The following is a 19,974-nucleotide window of genomic DNA, read 5'->3' as shown; positions in this document are numbered from 1 at the left end:
CCAGATGAAGCCATCATCTGGCCAGGATCATCAGCAGGATTAGGTCTCTGCAAAAAGCAGAGACCTAATCCTGCAGCCACCAAACCGGATCCCCTGAACGCCCTGACTGCGCCTAGAAATTCTATCCATACAAGTTATGAACAGAATCAGTGACAAAGGGCAGCCCTGGCAGAGTCTAATCCTCACTGAAAACAGGTCGAATTTACTGCCAGCAATGCAGACCAAGCTCTGACACCGATCATACAGGGAGCGGACCGCCTGATACCCCATACTCTCTGAGCGCTCCCCACAGGACTTCCCAAGGGACACGGTCTAATGCCTTCTCCAAGTCCACAAAGCACACGTAGACTGGTTGGGCAAACTCCCATGCACCCTCAGGGACCCTGTCTAAAGTATAGATCTGGTCCACAGTTCCACGACCAGGACAAAAACCACACTGCTCCTCCTGAATCCGAGGTCCAACTATCCGGCATAGCCTCCTCTCCAGTACACCCGAATAGACCTTACCAAAACGGGTGGGGAGTGTGATCCCACAATAGTTGGAACACACCCTCCGGGTTCTCTTCTTAAAGAGAAGAACCACCACCCTGGTCTGCTAATATAGAGGTACTGCCCACGATGTCCACGGAATGTTGCAGTCTTGTCAACCAAGCCAGCCCTATCTCTCGCATGGTAGTCCAGAATGGCTTCGAAGCCGTCCGGAAGTTGTATATTAATATCGCATTAATCATGTATAAACACAGATTAATCACACAATTTACTTTGCCTGCTCATATGCTCCTTTACCTCAACTTTCGGGTAACTGGTTACCCAAAAGGCAGATAAAACTGTTACCAAGTTTTGAGCATATAAATGACCTGCATTCCACTAAAATATATATATTTTTTTCCTGTATAACAATCTGACAATAAAATCCGTCTCAAAATATTGGGCTCTTTTTTTAAGTTAGTTTTAATTATGCAAGCAAATAAAAACCTGTGTTTAATCACGATAACTCAGATTTTAAAATGTAATCAGTTGACAGCACTACTATAGTTATATGGATCTATTGTAGTACATTTGAATGAGTTTAACCATATGATTATGAAAAATGTAGCAGAGGCCAGCGGGTGTGGCTGGGCAATGTGCTTTTTAGTAAACCTGAACTTCAAGAGTACAGCTGTCTGTCGAGTGCCAGGCTGGGATTTTAGTTTGGTGGCTGGCACACTCACTGCTCAAGGGAACGACCAGGATTCACGTCCTCGTGTGGGCTAATATAAAGGCAGGGGGCCGAACCACGTAGGTTGTAGTGGTGCCGTGATTGTAACGGGTCAACCAGTGTACAGTTTAGTAAACCTCACTCCCTGACAACTTCAAGGGTGTTCTGGCTGCAGAGTTGGCCAGCCAGGGCTTTTAGCTCAGTGGTCAGCACGCTCACCTTTCAAGCGGGGGACCAGGGTTCATGTCCGGGGGCTGAACAACCGTATGTTACACAAACAGAAAGGTACATAGGTTTAATGCACACTTTATTAATATATTCATGTATGACTTGCAAATGTAAAGACAACAATGGCACTGTTGTCATTACATTTTGGTCTCCTAATTAATTGCGGCCCCTTTCCCTTCACATTGTATTGATAACTGGCTCCTTGTTGAAACAATTATATGCCAAAATTGTTCTTCTTTTTCAAGGAAAGATTGATTTGAAAAAATAAGAATATATACATTTTAAGTTACTGTATTAAATTACATGACAGAAGGAAGTGGAGCAGAGGCCTTCAAGTTCTATTTCGTCCTTGGTTGAAAGGTCGCAGCCAATGTGATGGGAGTTGAGTAGGCCTGTGCAAAATTGTGCAAGCCCAGCATGAAGCACTTCCATGTGGTGCGCAGTGCCTTTCCAACATTCTGGAAGACACAGACACAGTTTGTTATAGTAAAAAATTATATACAGTATATATATATTTATGCATTTACACACACACACACACACACACATACACACACACACACACACACATACACACACACACACACACACACACACACACACACACACACACACACACACACACACACACACACACACAGTGTATGTAATAAAACAATTATATCTTTAGAATGTTTGCAGTGAAATACAAATACGGTACCATAATAAATAAAGGTATCAATGACTCCTCACATTTTTAAACTCAAGTGAGAATTATTTTATTAAGTAGTAGTATGACGACTTATGTGAAATGTTAAGACAATGAGGTCGTCGTTTTACACAATTTTTATGCAAATAAAGTCCTAATACTATGAGGTTTGATGTGCAATATTACAAGAACAAAAGAGGAAAAACGTTTGTGAAATTTTTATTCAAATAGTTGTATTGCAATTGTGTGTGTGTATATATATGTATATATATATATCTACACACACACACACACACACACACACACACACACACACACACACACACACACACACACACACACACACACACACACACACACACACACACACACACACACACGTGTATATATATATATATTAGGGATGTCCGATAATGGCTTTTTGCCGATATCCGATATTCCGATATTGTCCAACTCTTTAATTACCGATACCGATATCAACCGATATATGCAGTCGTGGAATTAACACATTATTATGCCTAATTTGGACAACCATGTATGGTGAAGATAAGGTACTTTTTAAAAATAATAATAAAATAAGATAACTAAATTAAAAAAAATTTCTTGAATAAAAAAGAAAGTAAAACAATATAAAAACAGTTACATAGAAACAAGTAATTAATGAAAATGAGTAAAATTAACTGTTAAAGGTTAGTACTATTAGTGGACCAGCAGCACGCACAATCATGTGTGCTTACAGACTGTATCCCTTGCAGACTGTATTGATATATATTGATATATTATGTAGGAACCAGAATATTGATAACAGAAAGAAATGGGGGGAGGGAGGTTTTTTGGGTTGGTGCACTAATTGTAAGTGTATCTTGTGTTTTTTATGTTGATTTAATAAAAAAAAAAAAAAAAAAACGATACAGATAATAAAAAAAACGATACCGATAATTTCCGATATTACATTTTAATGCATTTATTGGCCGATAATATCGGCAGGCCGATATTATCGGACATCCCTAATATATATATATATATATATATATATATGTATATATATATATATGTATATATATACACACACGTGTGCAAGATGTAATTTGTAATGTTATGACAAAAAGTTATATTCAATAAAATTAATGCTGAAATTTGAAAATGAAGTCAAAATGGTAGAAGAACAGATTTAAATGTGAAATTTTAATTAAGTGTGACAGTTGTAATTTCATGAAAAAAAAGGTACTGTTAGCATAAATGTAAAATTTACAAGACTTTGAATTTTTTTATAATTTGGAACAATTGTGTCAAGTAAATTGTTAATTATATATAGTCATTGTGAAAGTACACTTGTCTTAATAAATAGCTTTTATTTAACGAGAATTTAATAATGTCTTTAAGTTTTCATTTTAGAAAAGTTAACTTTATGAAAAAAAAGTACTGATATGAGATTACATTTGCATTTTAAGAAAATTTTATTTGGGGCAGCATAGTGGAGAGGGTTAGTGCGTCTGCCTCACAATACGAAGGTCCTGGGTTCGATCCTGCGCTCGGGATCTTTCTGTGTGGAGTTTGCATGTTCTCCCTGTGACTGCGTGGGTTCTGTCCGGGTACTCCGGCTTCCTCCCACCTCCAAAGACATGCACCTGGGGATAGGTTGATTGGCAACACTAAATTGGCCCTAGTGTGTGAATGTGAGTGTGAATGTTGTCTGTCTGTCTGTGTTGGCCCTGTGATGAGGTGGCGACTTGTCCAGGGTGTACACCGCCTTCCGCCCGAATGCAGCTGAGATAGGCTTCAGCGACCCCCCGCCACCCCGAAAGAGACAAGCGGTAGAAAATGGATGGATGGAAAACTATGATTTGAAAGAAAAAGTTGAACATTTTAAGTCTGTCTCCTTTCTTGATGCATTTTATTCTAACGTGTCAACTTTTTTTTTCGTTTTTCAAGCTGCTGCATCTTATTTTTTGAAACTGCCCGATACACATGATGAATGTTTTTTTCTTTTGCCAGTGGAACCAAAGAGGTGCAGCATTGAATGACAAAAGCACAGTAGGGGTTTGTTTTTAAGCCCTTTCCTAAACACGGACTGAGCGTTGTAAACTCTATTGTATGCTGCTTGGAACAGGAAAGGGCTGACTTCTGGGGGATATGAAGTCTGAAGATTTGGAAAAATATATTCACAAGCAAGCCAACGACGCATAGAATGTTATGTTCTATCTTAAAAGTGTTATCATTGAATGTTCTTGAAGAAATTGTGTTTGGATAGTACTCAACATGCATCACTGCGTAACAACACTAACCTTTCTGACTTTTTTGTACTTTTCTTTCTTTTTCTTCTTCTCTTGGTCAATGAGAGGCTGGTAACGTCCTGTCTTGAAACCCAATCCTGGCGTCTCAGTGCAATTCACGGTGGACTCATCAGAATCACGGTCCTCCTCACAGCAGTCCACATGTCGCTGGTACGGTGTTGCTTCTGCATCTCTGGGCAGTAGCGACCTCCATGGAACACCTTTGGGCTTCATGGCATTTGTGGAGGCTTTGAAGGATGTAGTGTTGGGAGGAGGCGGAGGAGGGGCTGTAAAAACAACTTAGGTTCCCGCAGAAGGGGGTCATGTATGTTGTCAACAGACATTATTCGCATGAGTGCAAGTGCATTCCAGATTCTAAACTGCTTTATGCAAAGGAGCTGGCAAAAAGCTATTAGAAAAGTGCAAATCCTCCTCCTGTATCGACTCACCGTACATTTTTATGTTTAATACAGAGTAATAATTATATTTTGGAAATCCGTAATGTTTATATTCCTCTCATTGGGACTAAATTTCTTGGTGCATTTATGTAGGCGTCGCTGGCATAGGCTCAGTTTTTTTATTAGCCCATGGGGTAGTGATGTGCAATACCACTGATTTTCTTTCTGTGCAAATATATCTAATGTGTTTGATAAAATTTAAAAAGTAGTACATCTCAAGTGTTGCTGCTCTTTGGGAATTACCGGTATCTTCAAACTAAACATATACTTCTGCACTGAATACGTTATTGTATTTATATTTAACTCTGTATGGGGTGTCTCTTAATAGCCTACAATAAAAGAATACATACACTTGCCGTTTATAATACTGAGCGACTCATTTCAATTGCCAGTAAATTTCTTAAACAAATGACAGACTGAATGATGGAAGCACAGCGTGCTGCTGCCATTGCGTATTACGTACATACCGAAGCGGGGAAAAAAACGTAGTTTCCACCAATTGGGCTTCAATTACACCAGATATCAATGATTTAGTTACTTTACACTGTGTTCCTGTTAATGATATACATTATCTAAGATAACTGAAGTTGCAAAGTTATCGGTATTTTGATTTGAGAAACGCCATTAGAGCATAAAGATCTAGTATTGGGGGTATCAGTATCAATTCGCACATCACAACCATGGGGTAGTTATGAGTAAACCCTAAAAATGGGTGACGGGGGTTCATGACAATTTATCCATTGACCTTTAAGTCAGTTGTGATTGAACCCTGTTAATTCCACCGAGCAACAAGTGGGCATAGTTAGTATATGGGGAAAAAAGGCATGGCTTGTATTTGATTTCTTTAAAATCGGCCTTGAGGCGCTATGAAATCTGCCCGCAAACAAATGGGTTAGGTTGATGTATGACCAATTTTTTTTCTCAATTGGGTCAGTAATGAAATCTGCCTAGCAACAAATGTGAGCCTGGTTTAGGACAACATTTCATTTTGGCCAAAATGGCAGTTATAATCGAGCCTTATAAACTCTGCCTAGCAACAAGTGGGAAAGGGTGGGTTCTGACTTTTTCTTGATTGGCTACTGAGTTATGATAGAGCCTGAACTCTGCTTTTGTTGACTTACTGAGCATCTTTTGCATAAGCTATTATTTTAGCAATATCTGAACAAACTCCCCCCACAATATGCATTTAGTAAGCAAGTTCTAACATTTATTCTTTAGAGCTGGTCAACAATCAGAAACAAATCTATAACACAAGGACCTTTTGATTTTGCACGCGAACAGGGATAGAAAAATATATAACAGTTAACCAACATGCTGTGCATAAAGATGTAACTTATAACATTTGATCAGGTCTGGACCTCATTTTGATCGTCTTCTGTGCTTTGGTCCCGGGCGGGACCATTGACACGGAGGATCCTGATGAGATCACTCTCCGGGAGAGAACTAAAACAAAAAGGCAGGAAAACGTGACTTACTAATATTACACTGCCTAATAAGCGAAAAATAAGGAAGTACATTTGGGACAATATTTGTGATTACCTCATGCTTAGTGGTGTGAAAAAAATGAATTGTCTGTAGCGCTGGCCATCAGCCACTTTCAGCATCATATCCACAGAGATCCTCCTGTTCACCATGTCCTAATTCAAATCACACAAAGCATGGGGGCATTGGTTTTCAAAAATACCACATTGACCCAAATAGAAGACAACCCTTCCTTTTCAAGAAAATTGAATACACCAAAAACAGGACCGTTTTTTTCCCAGCTAATCTCTATCTGCACCTCTCAAGGTCATTAGTGTATGTGTGAGTGACAGGAAAAACAGCTCTGACTCACTTCGGGAGAAGTCGTTTAGTATGCACATATAAATCTCTTAAACCGAAGACAACTAGGCTTTTTCCACTTTTTCTTGTAAACAATAAGGTACTATGTCATTTATATATTATGATGTGGCCACTAGTGAACCAATCTTGTTTTGTTACCTAAATATGCTGAAAAATGATAAAAGGGTTTTGCATACAAACACGTTGGACACGGATAAAGAATAACTGTTACTACCATGTAAACATCAAATTCATCCAGGCAGCGGAATGGTGCCTCGGTAATGGCCCAGAGAGAGAGAACAAAGCAGACTGTGGAGAAGGAGCGCTCGCCTCCTGACAGCGAGCGCATGTTGCTCATGTCGGCCGTGTTTCCTTTACTCGGATGTACCTGCAAAAAATGAAAGGAGGAGGTTGGTTAATGTTCTACTCTGAATCCACAGGCAAGCCAGCTCTGGAATGTTCTTACGGAGATGGAGAGGGTTTCGTTCTTATGGTCAAAGACCATGCTTCCAGTGAAGCCTCTCTGAGCCAGCATGCTGTCAAAGTAATATTTACAACGTGCAGAGAGGAACCTGAGGCACACCGGGAAAGGAAGAAGAGGTTCTTTTAAAGTTGTCAGAGGTAATTACAACTTAACCTCGCCACATTTACCTCCTGAGCTCAGCGTAAACATGAAGTCTTTGATTCATAACACTGTCTAGGCTTTTGATGAACATCTTGAGGTTCTTCAATTGCTGTGCCATATTCTTATACTCCCTCAGCGCCTCATGGTACTGCCTGAGTGTTCATGATAAAATTAAGTTACCAACATAAGCAGAGACAAAGTTGTTAGACTTCTGGCTTAGCAGCAAAAGCAATGGTGAGTGCATGACAAAAAGGTTCAGCAGAATAAACACCTAACAATCTCCTCGCGGTCCCCCTCTTGCTCTCGCTGGCTGGCAATCTTGTCCTTGAGGCGGCTGATTTCCGTGTCCAGACTCCTGGCAGTCCGACGCACATTCAGGCGCTGAGGCCAAATCTCTTGGGCTTTGGAAACATGAGCCTGGACGTTCGAGGAAGCAAACTAGTGAATCGCTGATGCAACATGGAGGGATCTTTTAAAACTTGGTTCCAACACACTCAACCTGAATGTCCTGCTCCTTGTGCTGCAGCGTGGCTTCCAGCATTTTGATGCTTTGCAGATGAGCGCTGTGTTTCTCATCATACTGGTTCTTGTAATGCTTGCATTTCATCACCTCCTGGTCGGCCTTGGTTAGTTCCTCCTTTATGAAGAAACAACCATTAATTAGAGACAAAATGGATGATCAATTAGACAGAAACTGGATGTTCAGAGACAGACACAATACAAGGGCTCGTCTCATCTTACTTTGATTGCGTCGGCCTCCTCAGTAATTGTGCTGATACGCTCTTTGTGTTCCCTGTACTTCTGCTCTGCCTTTTCGTAAGACATCTTGAGCTCATTCATCAGAGCTTGCACATCGTTGTACTCTGTGCTTTTTGATGAGATCTTATTGACAATCTCCTGAAGATCCTCCTCCTGTGATGGAGTTTTGTTAACATTTTCTCCTGTTAACAAGGGATCTGCTGCATGGTACAAACCAGTGGGTTGAGGTCCTCCATCTGATGCTCTTCCTCATTCTGGAGGTCTGAAAGCTCCAGTTTTAACTTTGTGGCTTCATCCTGCAACAAATTAAATATAGTCTACCACTGAGAAAACTTAACATCAGTCATTACATAAGGAGAAGTAATACATTGGCAAGCTTCTGCTCTGTAAGGGCTCTCTTCTCCAGCTTCTCGTTCTCTCGGATGTCCTCATCTAACTTCTTCATTTGTTGCTGCAAGGATGATGCCTGAGTTTTCTGGTTTTCCAACTCTCTCTGGAGGTGTCTACAAATAGCATATTATTACATTTATGCCAGCAGATGTGTTTGGTCAAGTAGATGGTGACTGGCCACGCACACACACAGACACACCGTATTTCATCCTCGACATCCTTAGAAAGGTGGTTGGCTCGAGTCTGTTCGGCGGTGTAAATGCGATTAGTGAAAATCTGGTCGCCGTCCATGGAGAACGCCACATGGCAGTTGGGAGGAGGGTGTCTGGATTGCATCACTTGTCGGGCCTCAGTGCGATTCTACACACACACAAAATCCTAAATGCAAATTGCTTGTACGTTAAAAGACACTTGCCCAGCAAAAATTAGAAAGGTGAAGTTGTAATTCTCAGTAAATGCTCCAATTAGTGCCTCTTCTCAATAAACCAGCGAGTCTCCGAGTCGCTAAAGCACAGCCAAAAAAACATGGTTTCATTATGCCCATTTTCCTTTCGGGCATGGTTATTCAACTAAATTATTATGGGGAGCATAATTCTAGAAAACTAAGTACCGAACTTCGGCCTACACTATTATCAATATTAGTATTTCATAATTATTCATTTGTATATTCATGAGAATGAGCGTACACTGCAGTAGCCATTTATTTTCGGTCTCTTATTTTTTGTTACAGTTATAAAATTTGGAGAAAAATGTTTTCCATTAAGCAAAAAAACTAAAGATCTTTAAGACATCACTTTAGAGTTTTTGGGAATCTGCAGTAAAAAATGTTATTCTCTCCCAAAATTTTGAACTGAATTCAAAATGAGTCTGATGTTATTCCCGGGTCCGCCAATTAAACAGTTCTGCTTTAGGGCTTATTACCTTAATGAGCAAAACGCACTCGATACTCATCTGGTCAATCAGGCAATTGGCCACAACCGGGTCCTCAATTTCTAGAGCTTGAAGCGCAGATGGATATTCTGGGTGATTCACAGCCCTGGAAGAGACAAATGAAACAATGAACTCTTGATTGGAAGGTTGAGTTTTAAGGTTTCCAATATTCTCAGTAGCACTGTTGCCCCTACCGCTTGCTTGTATTATAGACATGTGGGGAAAATTGGCTGGTGATGATTGGAGGCCTTCGCCCAGCCGGAAACACTTTGTCCATAAGTCCCTTCAGCACTTTTTCATCCTCGTAGTTGTCACAAGTGAAAGCCTTCACCAGACCTTTTAGACACACTTCTATGGCAAGAGCAAGCTCAGAGTCCTTCAGGTTGATAAGGTAACCTAGTGTAGGGAGGCATGGACATGACAGAGATGCAAGCAAAGAAATGTTTCACACCATTGGCCACCAAGTCATACCCAGGGGTCCTCGAGGTCTGTGCTTGAATTGGCCCTTTTTATGTGCATCTTCAATGGCATTGAGCAGTGCGGGCATTTGCTCCCCAAACCGCCGCAGACGATTAGATCGACTGCCTTCCATGGTGCGCAAGTGCTTACCGTTGGCTTCTATTGAATTCCTGAGTATGTTGTGCTCTTTCCTGAAGGCATATTTGCATTTGGTGCTTGTAACTATTTCTCATTAATGTTTAGTTTAAAAGACCTCACCTTATCTTTCCATGTTCCTCTCTTGCACGACTGTAGGCGTATTGATACTGATCAATTTGCTGATCCAGAGTGGAGATCTGGTGAATCAAATCTTCTAGATCGGTCTGTATTTGCTGCATACGCTCCTCCTTGGCCTTGCTCTCTGACCCCGTTACCTGACTGATGCTGGATAGATCAATAGAATGATAATACTGTATTATTCATGTTACATTTTGAAAAAAACTGAATGTGTCATCAGGGGCCACACTTTAGCCTGAGATCATTTATCTTGGAGGACAACTGGGCCTTGTCCTTTTCTAAAGCCCTCAGGTTAGCCTTGCATCTATGGACGGTGACCTAGAACACAAAAATAAAAATAAACTTGTAGATTTAGTACTATAAAGATTAAAGTGTCATTTAAACTTGTGCAAAAGCTAGTAATGAGAACACGGACCTCACTGGACTTGAAAAGAGTGCTTTGTTTCTGGGTATTGGCTTTGAGCTCAGCACATTTAGGCTGGAGCTCCTGGACCTGCTGTGTGATCACCTCCAACTGTTCTTGGATCTGTTTGTACTTCTTCTCGGAGTCCTTGACCTTGTTCTACAATCAGATTGGATGAGAACTTTGTATGCATGTCAGAAAAGTGCAAGGCAATCATTACCTTCCATTCTTTCAATTTTTCATCATATTTTACAGTGGTATGTTTGTCCGACTGCAGCTTCACTTTCATCGGCTCCAACTCTTTCTCCATCTCAATTACCTGTAAGTCACCAAATCCACAACATTTAGACAAATACTAATCTTACTGCAGTTCAAGGGGCTGTTTGCATCTTGCTCACAGTAACATTTTTCAAACAAAATTTTTTTTTTACAAAACCACCTAGCTAGCTTATGTTACCATTAGTTGTTTACCAGAACATATATAAATTATAAATATACATGTATATAAATGAGTTAAGTTGAGTTTGAGTTTATTTCGAACATGCAAGTAACTGTAGTTACTTAAGTAAGTAAATGTATATTGTTCACAATTATTTGTATTGAAAAGAAAAAGTCACCCAGAGGAATTTGTATGGTGTTCAGGCATGTCACACACGTCTCGTCAACATGTACACGCAGGGAGCGCGTGCGCACACACAAAAGCATTCTAAGAGAAGCAAATAATTTTCATAAATAATGTTATCATAGAATATATAAACAATATCTAACGTTAGCTATCCAAATCACTATCATTAGCCAACAACACAAACGGTTACGTACGTACGTAGTAGTGTACGTACGTACGTAGTAGTGTACGTCATTACTAGGGCTGCACGACTGAGAAAAAACCTGATAGCAATATTTCTCTTCAAACTTGCAATTCGATTTGCGATTTTTATATTTTATAAATATAAATGCATAAAACTGCGAAAGTAACAAGTGAAGGAAGACATTTTATTTTAAGACTGTCAATCTACATTCTTGTCTCAAGGTGCCACACATTAGAACAAAATGCAATAATTTACTTTCAAAAATATTTGGCTTCATGCACAGACTCACAGCTTTGGTCTACATCATTATGCTCTGAAACTGAATAAACAACCGGTAACAACTATACAATGTTTATAATGTAATGTAATCACAATATACGGTAATAATAATGCAAGTAACCATTGAAAAGAATATACACTTTTGTTTGTCATTATAGTATAATTGTTAACTATTGTAGTGTAATTGGAAGTTAAATAACTTAGTTATACTAAATAAACAAACAAACAATAAAATGGACGCTTAATTCTGTAAGCAAAAATGAAATCTAAAATAAACAAACATCTTAAAGTGCATTTTTTTTTCCCAGTTGGAAAAACGAAGTCGGACGTTGTCTTTTTGTTTATTGGCATCATGTCATCACGGCATTCTTGCTCGTTCGTCCGTGTTCGTCCAATTTGAAGCTGAAATATTCCCACAAGGGTACATTTGGCTTCGTAATCATTTCTTTCCTCCTATTTTTTGTTACTTTGTGGCACTTCTTACTGGCGAGTCACAAAACTATCTGTGCTTCCTGTGCGAGTGGAGCTGGCGGTCTTGCTCTCCATCCACCAAAACAAAGATTGAAACGAGGGCTCATTGCATTTAGTTAGTTCTACTGTTAAATAAACACGCTCAGGTGCTGAGAGCGATGCACAGTGAGACGTCTTTCTCTTTGTTTGAAGCAAGAGACGAACAAACGCGAGGCTTCACAATTCTGATTGGCGAACATGGCTGTCACTCAAATGCCGCTGATGGCGGAGAGATAAAAAAACAAAAAACCTCAGCCTGTGGCGGTTATCACAATAATTAAAACATTGATGTCGATAATTCCTGCCGCCCCTAGTCATTACGTCCTAAAAGCCATAAGTGGGCGGGATACGGCCCAAAATACATTGAAGGTAAGAATCCACGTAAAGATGGCAAACACCCTCTTTAAAGGTGGGATAAAATGATCTGACCACAGCCCAGGCCATCTGCTTCTGCAAGTCCTCCAGTTTGGTTTGCAACTCATCAAGCGATGCCAGGTTCTTGTAGCACTCCTCTTTCTCCAAGGACTTCCGCTTCAGTTCTTTCAAGCACTGTGACATACATTCATAAACCCAGTGTGAGTGCACCCTAATACTTCAATGACTGTGAGGGCAGATTTTTTTCATACCAAATAAAAAAAATAATTTAACAAATTAACTTCAAGAGGACCTATTGGGCAAAACCAACTTTTCTTACCAATTGGTACCTGTTTTTGTGAATTTGTGATCTGCATTAGTCCCGAAAATGTGAAATCACATCATGAAGGCATGGCGGAGATATTTAAAAAACATTCTGGCCTTTCTTCATACTTATTCCAAACAAGCCATTTGGAATTTGCAAATCTTGTGACGTTTTTTCAACAAGGTTAGGTTTCTCCTTTAATGGTAGATGTTTACCCGACTAGCTTTGCGCAAGTCCGCCATCGTTGTCCAAAGCTGTAGTCAATAAGTTCCCTATTTTTCTCTATTCTCTTGTTGTGAGGCAGACTGGCTCATACATGCAAATGCATCCTCCACTGTTGCCTAGTCACGGCTGGTAAAAAAGTACAAAAGAAATGAAGGAAATCTGGAGGCCCGAATTTAAAGTTGAAATTGCACTTACCCATCATTTGCAAGTTGGGCATTACTGTGGGCTTACGTTAAGTTTTCGCTGCTGCTATGCTGAGCTAAAACAACATACCGCTGCACGCGCGCAGCTCACTAGCTAGTGGTTATCGATAATTTCCGACCAGGCAGCTCAAGGAGCCTACTTTAGTTCCGTTTTGTAGTTACATTTTTGCGTCCCTAAAAAATCTAAATATTCAAAAGCAAGACTGAAGTCAATGCATGTTTTAGAAAAAAGTAACTTTAATCGTTGTAAGACCTTTCAAAATTATGTTTAAGACCTTTTATGACATTTTAGGCAAATTATTTTAAGGCCTTAGATTAAAATTGTGGAATTTAGAATTTTATTTTATTTTTGTTGTTTTTTTAAGAGTTTTTAAGACCCTGCGGATGCCCTGTACTAAAAAAAATAAAAATAAATCTAATCCATCCATTTTCTACAGCTTGTCCCTTTCGGGGTCGTGGGGGATGCTGGAGCCTATCTCAGCTGCTTTCGGGCGGAAGGCGGGGTACACCCTGGACGAGTCGCCACCTCATCGCAGGGCAAACACAAAGACAACATTCACACTCACATTCACACACTAGGGATCATTTAGTGTTGCCAATCAACCTATCCCCAGGTGCAGGTTTTTGGCGGTGGGAGGAAGCCGGAGTAAGCGGAGGGAACCCACGCAGTCACGGGGAGAACATGCAAACTCCACACAGAAAGATCCTGAGCCACCGTGTTGATATCTGGCATAATGCAGTTGAGATTAGTTTCATATGAGAACAGTGTGTGCGTCTGTCAGTGTGCCTCCAAATGGCAGTGCCTGTTGCCTAGTGACGTCAGCAAGTCCACGCCAAGTCTGAGTCTCACAGGCATCTTCGCTTAAGTCGTTTTTGTTAGCTCAACAGGTTAGCAGGAGCAGTTTGTTAGCCTTGATGTCAACTTCGTTTAATCTTTCACTGGTTTGTGTTAGCTCTCAATTTGCTTCCATGACTGCATGTTCTTGTCAACAAACAGGGTATTGTTTGGATGGCAAGTTTATCACTTCAATCATTGGTTTGTTGTTCAATATTCCCTCTGACCCTTTTAGTTACTAGCACACACTGCAGTTTGTGTCAAGTTTTAAGGTGGTAAAAAAAACAATTGTCTTTTACTGACAAGTGCCTCCTACTAAGATCTTGGAAAGCATTAGCTGCACATCAAACTACTTGATAAGCTACCATCACCCGGAAAAGATGAAGCCAGCGAAGTTAAATGTATTTTTTTGAGGTATTTACATTATTAAAAGTTAAAATGTGAGTTATCTTTTCTGAGAAACTGCCTTTTCAAAACTGATAAAAAATGTCCATAGTGTAGACACTGCTTGTCTGACGTAAACGTTGAGACACAGTGGGTGTTCCCGCACAATTGTTTGCAATTATAAATACTTGTTTGTAGTAAAAAATATGATTAGAACATTTTAGCATTATGTGTTCAATAACAGTAAGTGTGTTTATTCTAAACATTCCTGCCACTTCATTTTACACACTACGGCATTTTTAAGTATTTTTTGGGACATAAACCACAATAAGATCATATAGTGGCCTTAATACTGTGATAATATCATACCATGATATTTTGATATTGTTACATCCCTGTTAATATTTACAGAGAAACTAAATAATGACTTTTGTCAGATAGTCATATTAGTAATTATGAGCATCTGACGAAGGTCAGTTATGTTATCATGAAGTGTTCAATGTGGTGGTGTAAAATGTGTTATTAGTGGGAAATGTTAATAGCCTAAATACAAAAAAGTAAAATTGGGTACACAAGGCACCATCAAGAACACTAAAAAAACAAGAACATTGAAGGTGGCAATAAATGGGGTAGAGGGGCCCACACCGATACTCTTTCAAAGTGCCCAAAATTCCTAGTAACGATCTTGATACAAAGTAGAGTATAGTTCTAACTTATATCTGTCACTGCAATAGATATAGAAGCGCTGAAAACTACAAAATGGCTTATGGAAAGAAGACACAGTCAAAGTGGAGGCACGTAAATAAGACCGCCCACAAGTCGACGCATCCTGAATAGACGGTCACAAGGCGGCTGGAAGACGGTCTGTAAAACATAATCTATGCAACATTTTGACCAAAGAGCTACTATTACGTCTTATGTAGACTACAAAGAACTGTTTTAAATGAAGAAAAACATTATAATATGATCCCTTTAGGACACTTACCTCACCATGTTGATCCACTTTATCTTCAGTGACATGTTTGGTAGTTTTGATGTGCACAAAGTCCTTCTTCATCTGCTCCAGTTGTGTGGCTTTCATGAAAAACTGAACAAGAAAGGAGAAACACCTTCAAATACAGTATCTCCATGAACTGTCGTTGCAGAGTGCCAGCGGCAGTCATGCAGCCACAGACAGTGACACTTCTACCAGTATGGTATTAAAGAATACTGGCTGTGTTTTCAGTCATTTTCAGTGAATTGTACATATATACTGTTAAGCAAATCATACACTGCCTAGTGTTCTCAAATTGTATTTCTTTAGTATTACCCTTTATGACAAAAATATTCTTCAAATGTGACAAGTGTACTTCATTTTGTAAAATAATGTATTTCTTCAATGAACAAACACAAATTCACCAAGAAAAGTTAGGCAAGCAAACCTTGTATTTGTCCCCCTCTCCTTTGGAGTGCAGGAAGTATTTGCTCATCTCTTGGGTGAGAACTGACACAGGATTGTTGACCTTTTTGGGGGAAAAAACAGGTTAGGTTATTTCTCTTATGAACAATATTAATCTGTATCCTGCGCCACAACAGTTCATACCTGAATATTAAAATTGTCCAGCATCGAGTCAAGCTCCTCCTTTTTGGTGGAGATAATATGGCCTACAAGAAAAAATATTCTGAATGAACCATCTTGCATTTTTACAGGGAGACATATTGTACTGTGAAAATATAAATATTGCCTAATGTTATGTCCACACATTCACAGGTATTAAAAAAAGTCAACACACATTTTTTGTTTGCTGGTTGTCAAGAACATACCGAAGCAACAGGCGATTCAATAACCCCATTTTGGACAATTTGAAGGAAATTAATTTCCGGAAAAGACCCAGTAATGATAAAATGTGGAAAGGGGGGATAATACTTGTGGACTGACAGTGGCGCAAAAATAAAAGGCTACCAAAAAAGTAGTGATTGTGTGGACATGATTTAAGTCAAAACTCTGTAGTTACTTCTTTTTTTTACCAGTTTTGCTCTTAAGTTTATATGTTCTCGCTCCATCACGGGTTATCCTCAGGTCTATAATGATGGCTTGACCGTACACCTCAGATTTGTAGGCATCCCTTCCTTTGTTGCGCAGGGTGATGGATACATCAGCCGAGCTGGGAGAAGAAAGCAATAACAGGTTAGCCTCTTTGTGTGTTAATGACATAGAATTTCTCTAAAAATACGTACAGTACATCAAACACTTTGCTAGGGGACACGCATGTAACCCAATGAAACGCAGTCCTTTAGCAAAAAAATTTTCTTTACAAAATAACGGTGGCGGTGCAAAATTTAATCGCATCACACTGAGATGTGTTGAGATGCAGTTCACTTCTTAAAACTTTTAATAGGTGGGTTGCAATCACGTGACCTCGAGGCACATCCGGGCACTTCTGGGTTTCAGGATGGGTTTCAGGCTACATTTTTTGTTATTATATATCTCCACTTATAATAATGTAATAACTTTAAATAAAAATACCCAAGGTTGAGGGTTTTTCTTAGTACTGCATTGTTTAGGTAATATTAAAAAATAGATTAATTAATTACAGATCATATTCAATTAATCAAAAATGATTTGACAGCACTAATTTGTACCTTTCGCCTTCCTTCACAAAACCCTTGAGAGACGCTCCTCTGTTTGTGGCCAGTGCGTTCCCACCTAACGAGACTATGAGGGCTGTCAGGATGGCAGTCTTTCCACCTGCACAGAAAATGAGCACCTTAAACACACTGCATGTAAAAAGCCACATCACTAAAAAAAAAAACTACTCAGGTTTGTCTTATGAGCTGACACTTTATATTCTGATTTACAGGACTCTCATGACCCTTATTACCTCATCCTTCTCCGAGAAGACAACTTTCACCTACCGACCTCTTTTTTTTAGTAAATCCAAGGACACTAAATTAAAAAAACAAATCCTGACACGGAGTATGTATGTTACTCTCACTTTAGTTAAGTATTTCCACGTTGTGGCCATGTTTTACTGGCCACGTGACAGCCATAAAAATTACGCTTGGAGGATCCTCAGTGGTCTCAAACTCACGACATGCGGGCTATTTGTGGTCCACAAGCCCATATTTTTTGGCCCTCTATTTCACTTCATAGTTTAGTGTGGGGTTAATTTGGCCAACGCTAGAGCTTCTAATAGTATCGTTACATCGAGATAATGCATGATGATGACACATTCTAGCTGTGTCCTGCAAATTTCACGGCAGAGATAATAATCTGTGTTGGCCCTGCGATGAGGGAGCGACTTGTCCAGGGTCTACCCCGCCTTCCGCCCGAATACAGCTGAGATAGGCTCCAGCACCCATACTTGCCAACCTTGAGACCTCCAAATTCGGGAGATGGGGGGTGGAGGGGTGGGGTTTGGTGGTAGCGGGGGTGTATATAGTAGCGTCCCGGAAGAGTCAGTGCTGCAAGGGGTTCTGGGTATTTGTTCTCTTGTGTTTATGTTGTGTTACGGTGCGGATGTTCTCCCGAAATGTGTTTGTCATTCTTGTTAGGTGTGGGTTCACAGTGTGGCGCATATTTGTAACAGTGTTAATGTTGTTTATACGTCCACCCTCAGTATGACCTGTATGGCTGTTGACCAAGTGTGCGTTGCATTCACTTATGTGTGTGTAAAAGCCGCATATATTATGTGATTGGGCCGGCACGCTGTTTGTATGGAGGAAAAGCGGACGTGACGACAGGTTGTAGAGGACGCTAAAGGCAGTGCCTTTAAGGCACGCCCCCAATATTGTTGTCCGGGTGGAAATCAGGGGAAATTCGGGAGAATGGTTGCCCCAGGAGATTTTCGGGAGGGGCACTGAAATTCGGGAGTCTCCCGGGAAAATCGGGAGGGTTGGCAAGTATGCCAGCACCCCCCACGACCCCAAAAGGGACAAGTGATAGAAAATGGATGGGATGGATGGGCATTGAAGTCGGACATCACTGAAGGCCTAGGTGGGAAACGCACGGCCCGCCACTGAGTAAACGTGAGTTATTATGTGGTCTGTGACCCTTAATCAAGCCGTGTAGAAAATTGATGGATGATAATTGAATTTCCTGAAAATGCTGGTTACACTCACTTCCATTTTTGCCGACCACAAAGTTGACATTGGATCCAAAGGGAAAAGGTCCAAGGACGGAGTGGCACATGAAGTTCTTCAGTGTGATGCTCTCCACAATCCCTGCATCACTCACTACCTCTCCACCAAAGAGCACCTAAACGAGTTCAGTTTGAGCACGCCATCAAAAACTTAAAAGACAAAATACTTTCGTACCTGTTTACTAAATCGAGCATCTCTCTTATTAGTGTCGTGATCAACTTGCATTGCATCCTCCTCTTCGTCATGTTCTGCTGGTTTGGCCCGTTTGCAGGCGTTGACTCCACCAGGACTATTTTTCTTCTTTGACATTCTTCGCTCCAAGTCAACCCAAAGATGGAGGGACAACTGTTCGTTCACTGCCAGTTTACGAGATACACAGCAGAAGTATGGCACCTTTACAAACACTATTTTATTAGACAGTGAGAAACGAAATCAAGGCGGATATACGCACCTGCTAGCTACATAGCATTAGCTCAGCTGTCCAAACGGATCGTGATGACGACAAAAAAGCTAGCGATTGTTTAGTTTCTTGTCTTGAGTTTGTTTATACGTTTCTGAAATAAGTTGGCGGGACTTTTGAACTGGACAGAGGTGGACACTTAGGTTGTACTTACATGGCGCCGTTCTGTCAGCCGGCCGGATGTCATTGTCTTCTTCTTCGTCTTTTTAGTTTTATTGCAGGGCGCAACCAACGTTATTAGGTACACACCGCCACCTGCTGGAGGATGTATTCTCATGCTGAGTACTTGGGTTACACAAAACCTAAAGCCTAATAACACATAATGATAATAATAATAATAATAATGATAATATTATTGATAATAAATCAATCAATCAATCAAACTTTATTTATATAGCCCTAAATAAGTGTCTCAAAGGGCTGCACAAAGCCACAACGACATCCTCGGCTCAGATCCCACATCAGGGCAAGAAAAAACTCAACCCATTGGGATACAATGAGAAACCTTGGAGGGGACCGCAGATGTGGGGACCCCCTGGGCGACCAGTGCAATGGGCATCGAGTGGATCTAGTTAATAGTGTGAGAGTCCAGTCCATAGTGGGGCCAGCAGGAGATCATCTTGAGTGGAGACAAGTCAGCAGCGCAGAGACGTACCCAACTGATGCACAGATGAGTGGTCCACCCCGGGTCCCGATTTTGAACAGCTAGCCCCCCTCTCCACGACGGAGAGGGGGGCAGAGCAGAAAAGAGACGGCAGATCGACTGGTCTAAAAGGGGGGTCTATTTAAAGGCTAGAGCAGTGTTTTTCAACCACTGTGCCACGGCAGTGTGCCGTGAGATACAGTCTGGTATGCCGTGGGAGATTATGTAATTTCACCTATTTGGGTTAAAAATATTTTATGCCAGCCAGTAATTATAACCTGCAAGTGTCGGTGCTGTCTTGAGCTCGGCATAGTAAC

At 40.5% G+C, this 19,974-nt stretch overlaps 2 protein-coding genes across 3 annotated transcripts; both read right to left on the bottom strand.

Annotated features, from left to right (window-relative positions):
• Positions 1 to 1,478: 1,478 nt before the first annotated feature.
• On the bottom strand, positions 1,479 to 5,813 carry LOC133648488 (required for drug-induced death protein 1-like). The gene is made up of 2 exons (XM_062044646.1): positions 4,400 to 5,813; positions 1,479 to 1,884 (listed from the first exon to the last, which is right to left on the bottom strand). Exons 1-2 carry the CDS (start codon positions 4,619 to 4,621, stop codon positions 1,765 to 1,767), a joined length of 342 nt encoding a protein of 113 aa, XP_061900630.1. The 5' UTR covers positions 4,622 to 5,813; the 3' UTR covers positions 1,479 to 1,764.
• A 235-nt stretch (positions 5,814 to 6,048) lies between these two features.
• Positions 6,049 to 19,254, bottom strand: LOC133648487 (structural maintenance of chromosomes protein 6-like). 2 transcript variants are annotated; one of them, XM_062044645.1, is made up of 28 exons: positions 19,169 to 19,254; positions 19,006 to 19,108; positions 18,729 to 18,910; positions 18,534 to 18,669; positions 17,055 to 17,160; positions 16,440 to 16,576; positions 16,015 to 16,076; positions 15,854 to 15,934; positions 15,418 to 15,519; positions 12,536 to 12,655; positions 10,729 to 10,827; positions 10,521 to 10,667; positions 10,335 to 10,423; positions 10,088 to 10,252; positions 9,842 to 10,020; positions 9,565 to 9,766; positions 9,362 to 9,476; positions 8,640 to 8,800; positions 8,418 to 8,553; positions 8,266 to 8,346; positions 8,033 to 8,203; positions 7,791 to 7,928; positions 7,563 to 7,708; positions 7,318 to 7,443; positions 7,133 to 7,238; positions 6,902 to 7,054; positions 6,385 to 6,482; positions 6,049 to 6,288 (listed from the first exon to the last, which is right to left on the bottom strand). In XM_062044645.1, exons 3-28 carry the CDS (start codon positions 18,861 to 18,863, stop codon positions 6,192 to 6,194), a joined length of 3,288 nt encoding a protein of 1,095 aa, XP_061900629.1. In that variant the 5' UTR covers positions 18,864 to 18,910; positions 19,006 to 19,108; positions 19,169 to 19,254; the 3' UTR covers positions 6,049 to 6,191. The 2 variants fall into 2 exon arrangements, with proteins under 2 accessions (XP_061900629.1, XP_061900628.1); XM_062044644.1 differs by having other exon boundaries at positions 19,006 to 19,225.
• Positions 19,255 to 19,974: the final 720 nt, after the last annotated feature.

The sequence above is a fragment of the Entelurus aequoreus genome, linkage group LG04, assembly GCF_033978785.1.
Source record: "Entelurus aequoreus isolate RoL-2023_Sb linkage group LG04, RoL_Eaeq_v1.1, whole genome shotgun sequence".
NCBI classification, from domain to species: domain Eukaryota; kingdom Metazoa; phylum Chordata; class Actinopteri; order Syngnathiformes; family Syngnathidae; genus Entelurus; species Entelurus aequoreus.
This window is presented reverse-complemented; position numbering and strand designations above follow the sequence as displayed.

Bases quoted from the DNA above. Each gene is read 5' to 3' on its own strand.
- LOC133648488 (XM_062044646.1), bottom strand. From the start codon at position 4,621: ATGAAGCCCAAAGGTGTTCCATGGAGGTCGCTACTGCCCAGAGATGCA. The intron at 1,885-4,399 runs GTTAGTGTTGTT...TGTGTCTTCCAG, and splicing joins AGTACAAAAAAGTCAGAAAG to AATGTTGGAAAGGCACTGCG.
- LOC133648487 (XM_062044645.1), bottom strand. From the start codon at position 18,863: ATGTCAAAGAAGAAAAATAGTCCTGGTGGAGTCAACGCCTGCAAACGG. The intron at 10,828-12,535 runs GTCAGATCATTT...GGTGACTTACAG, and splicing joins AGCAGATGGCCTGGGCTGTG to GTAATTGAGATGGAGAAAGA. The intron at 8,801-9,361 runs GTAATAAGCCCT...GTGTGTGTGTAG, and splicing joins AGTGCGTTTTGCTCATTAAG to AATCGCACTGAGGCCCGACA.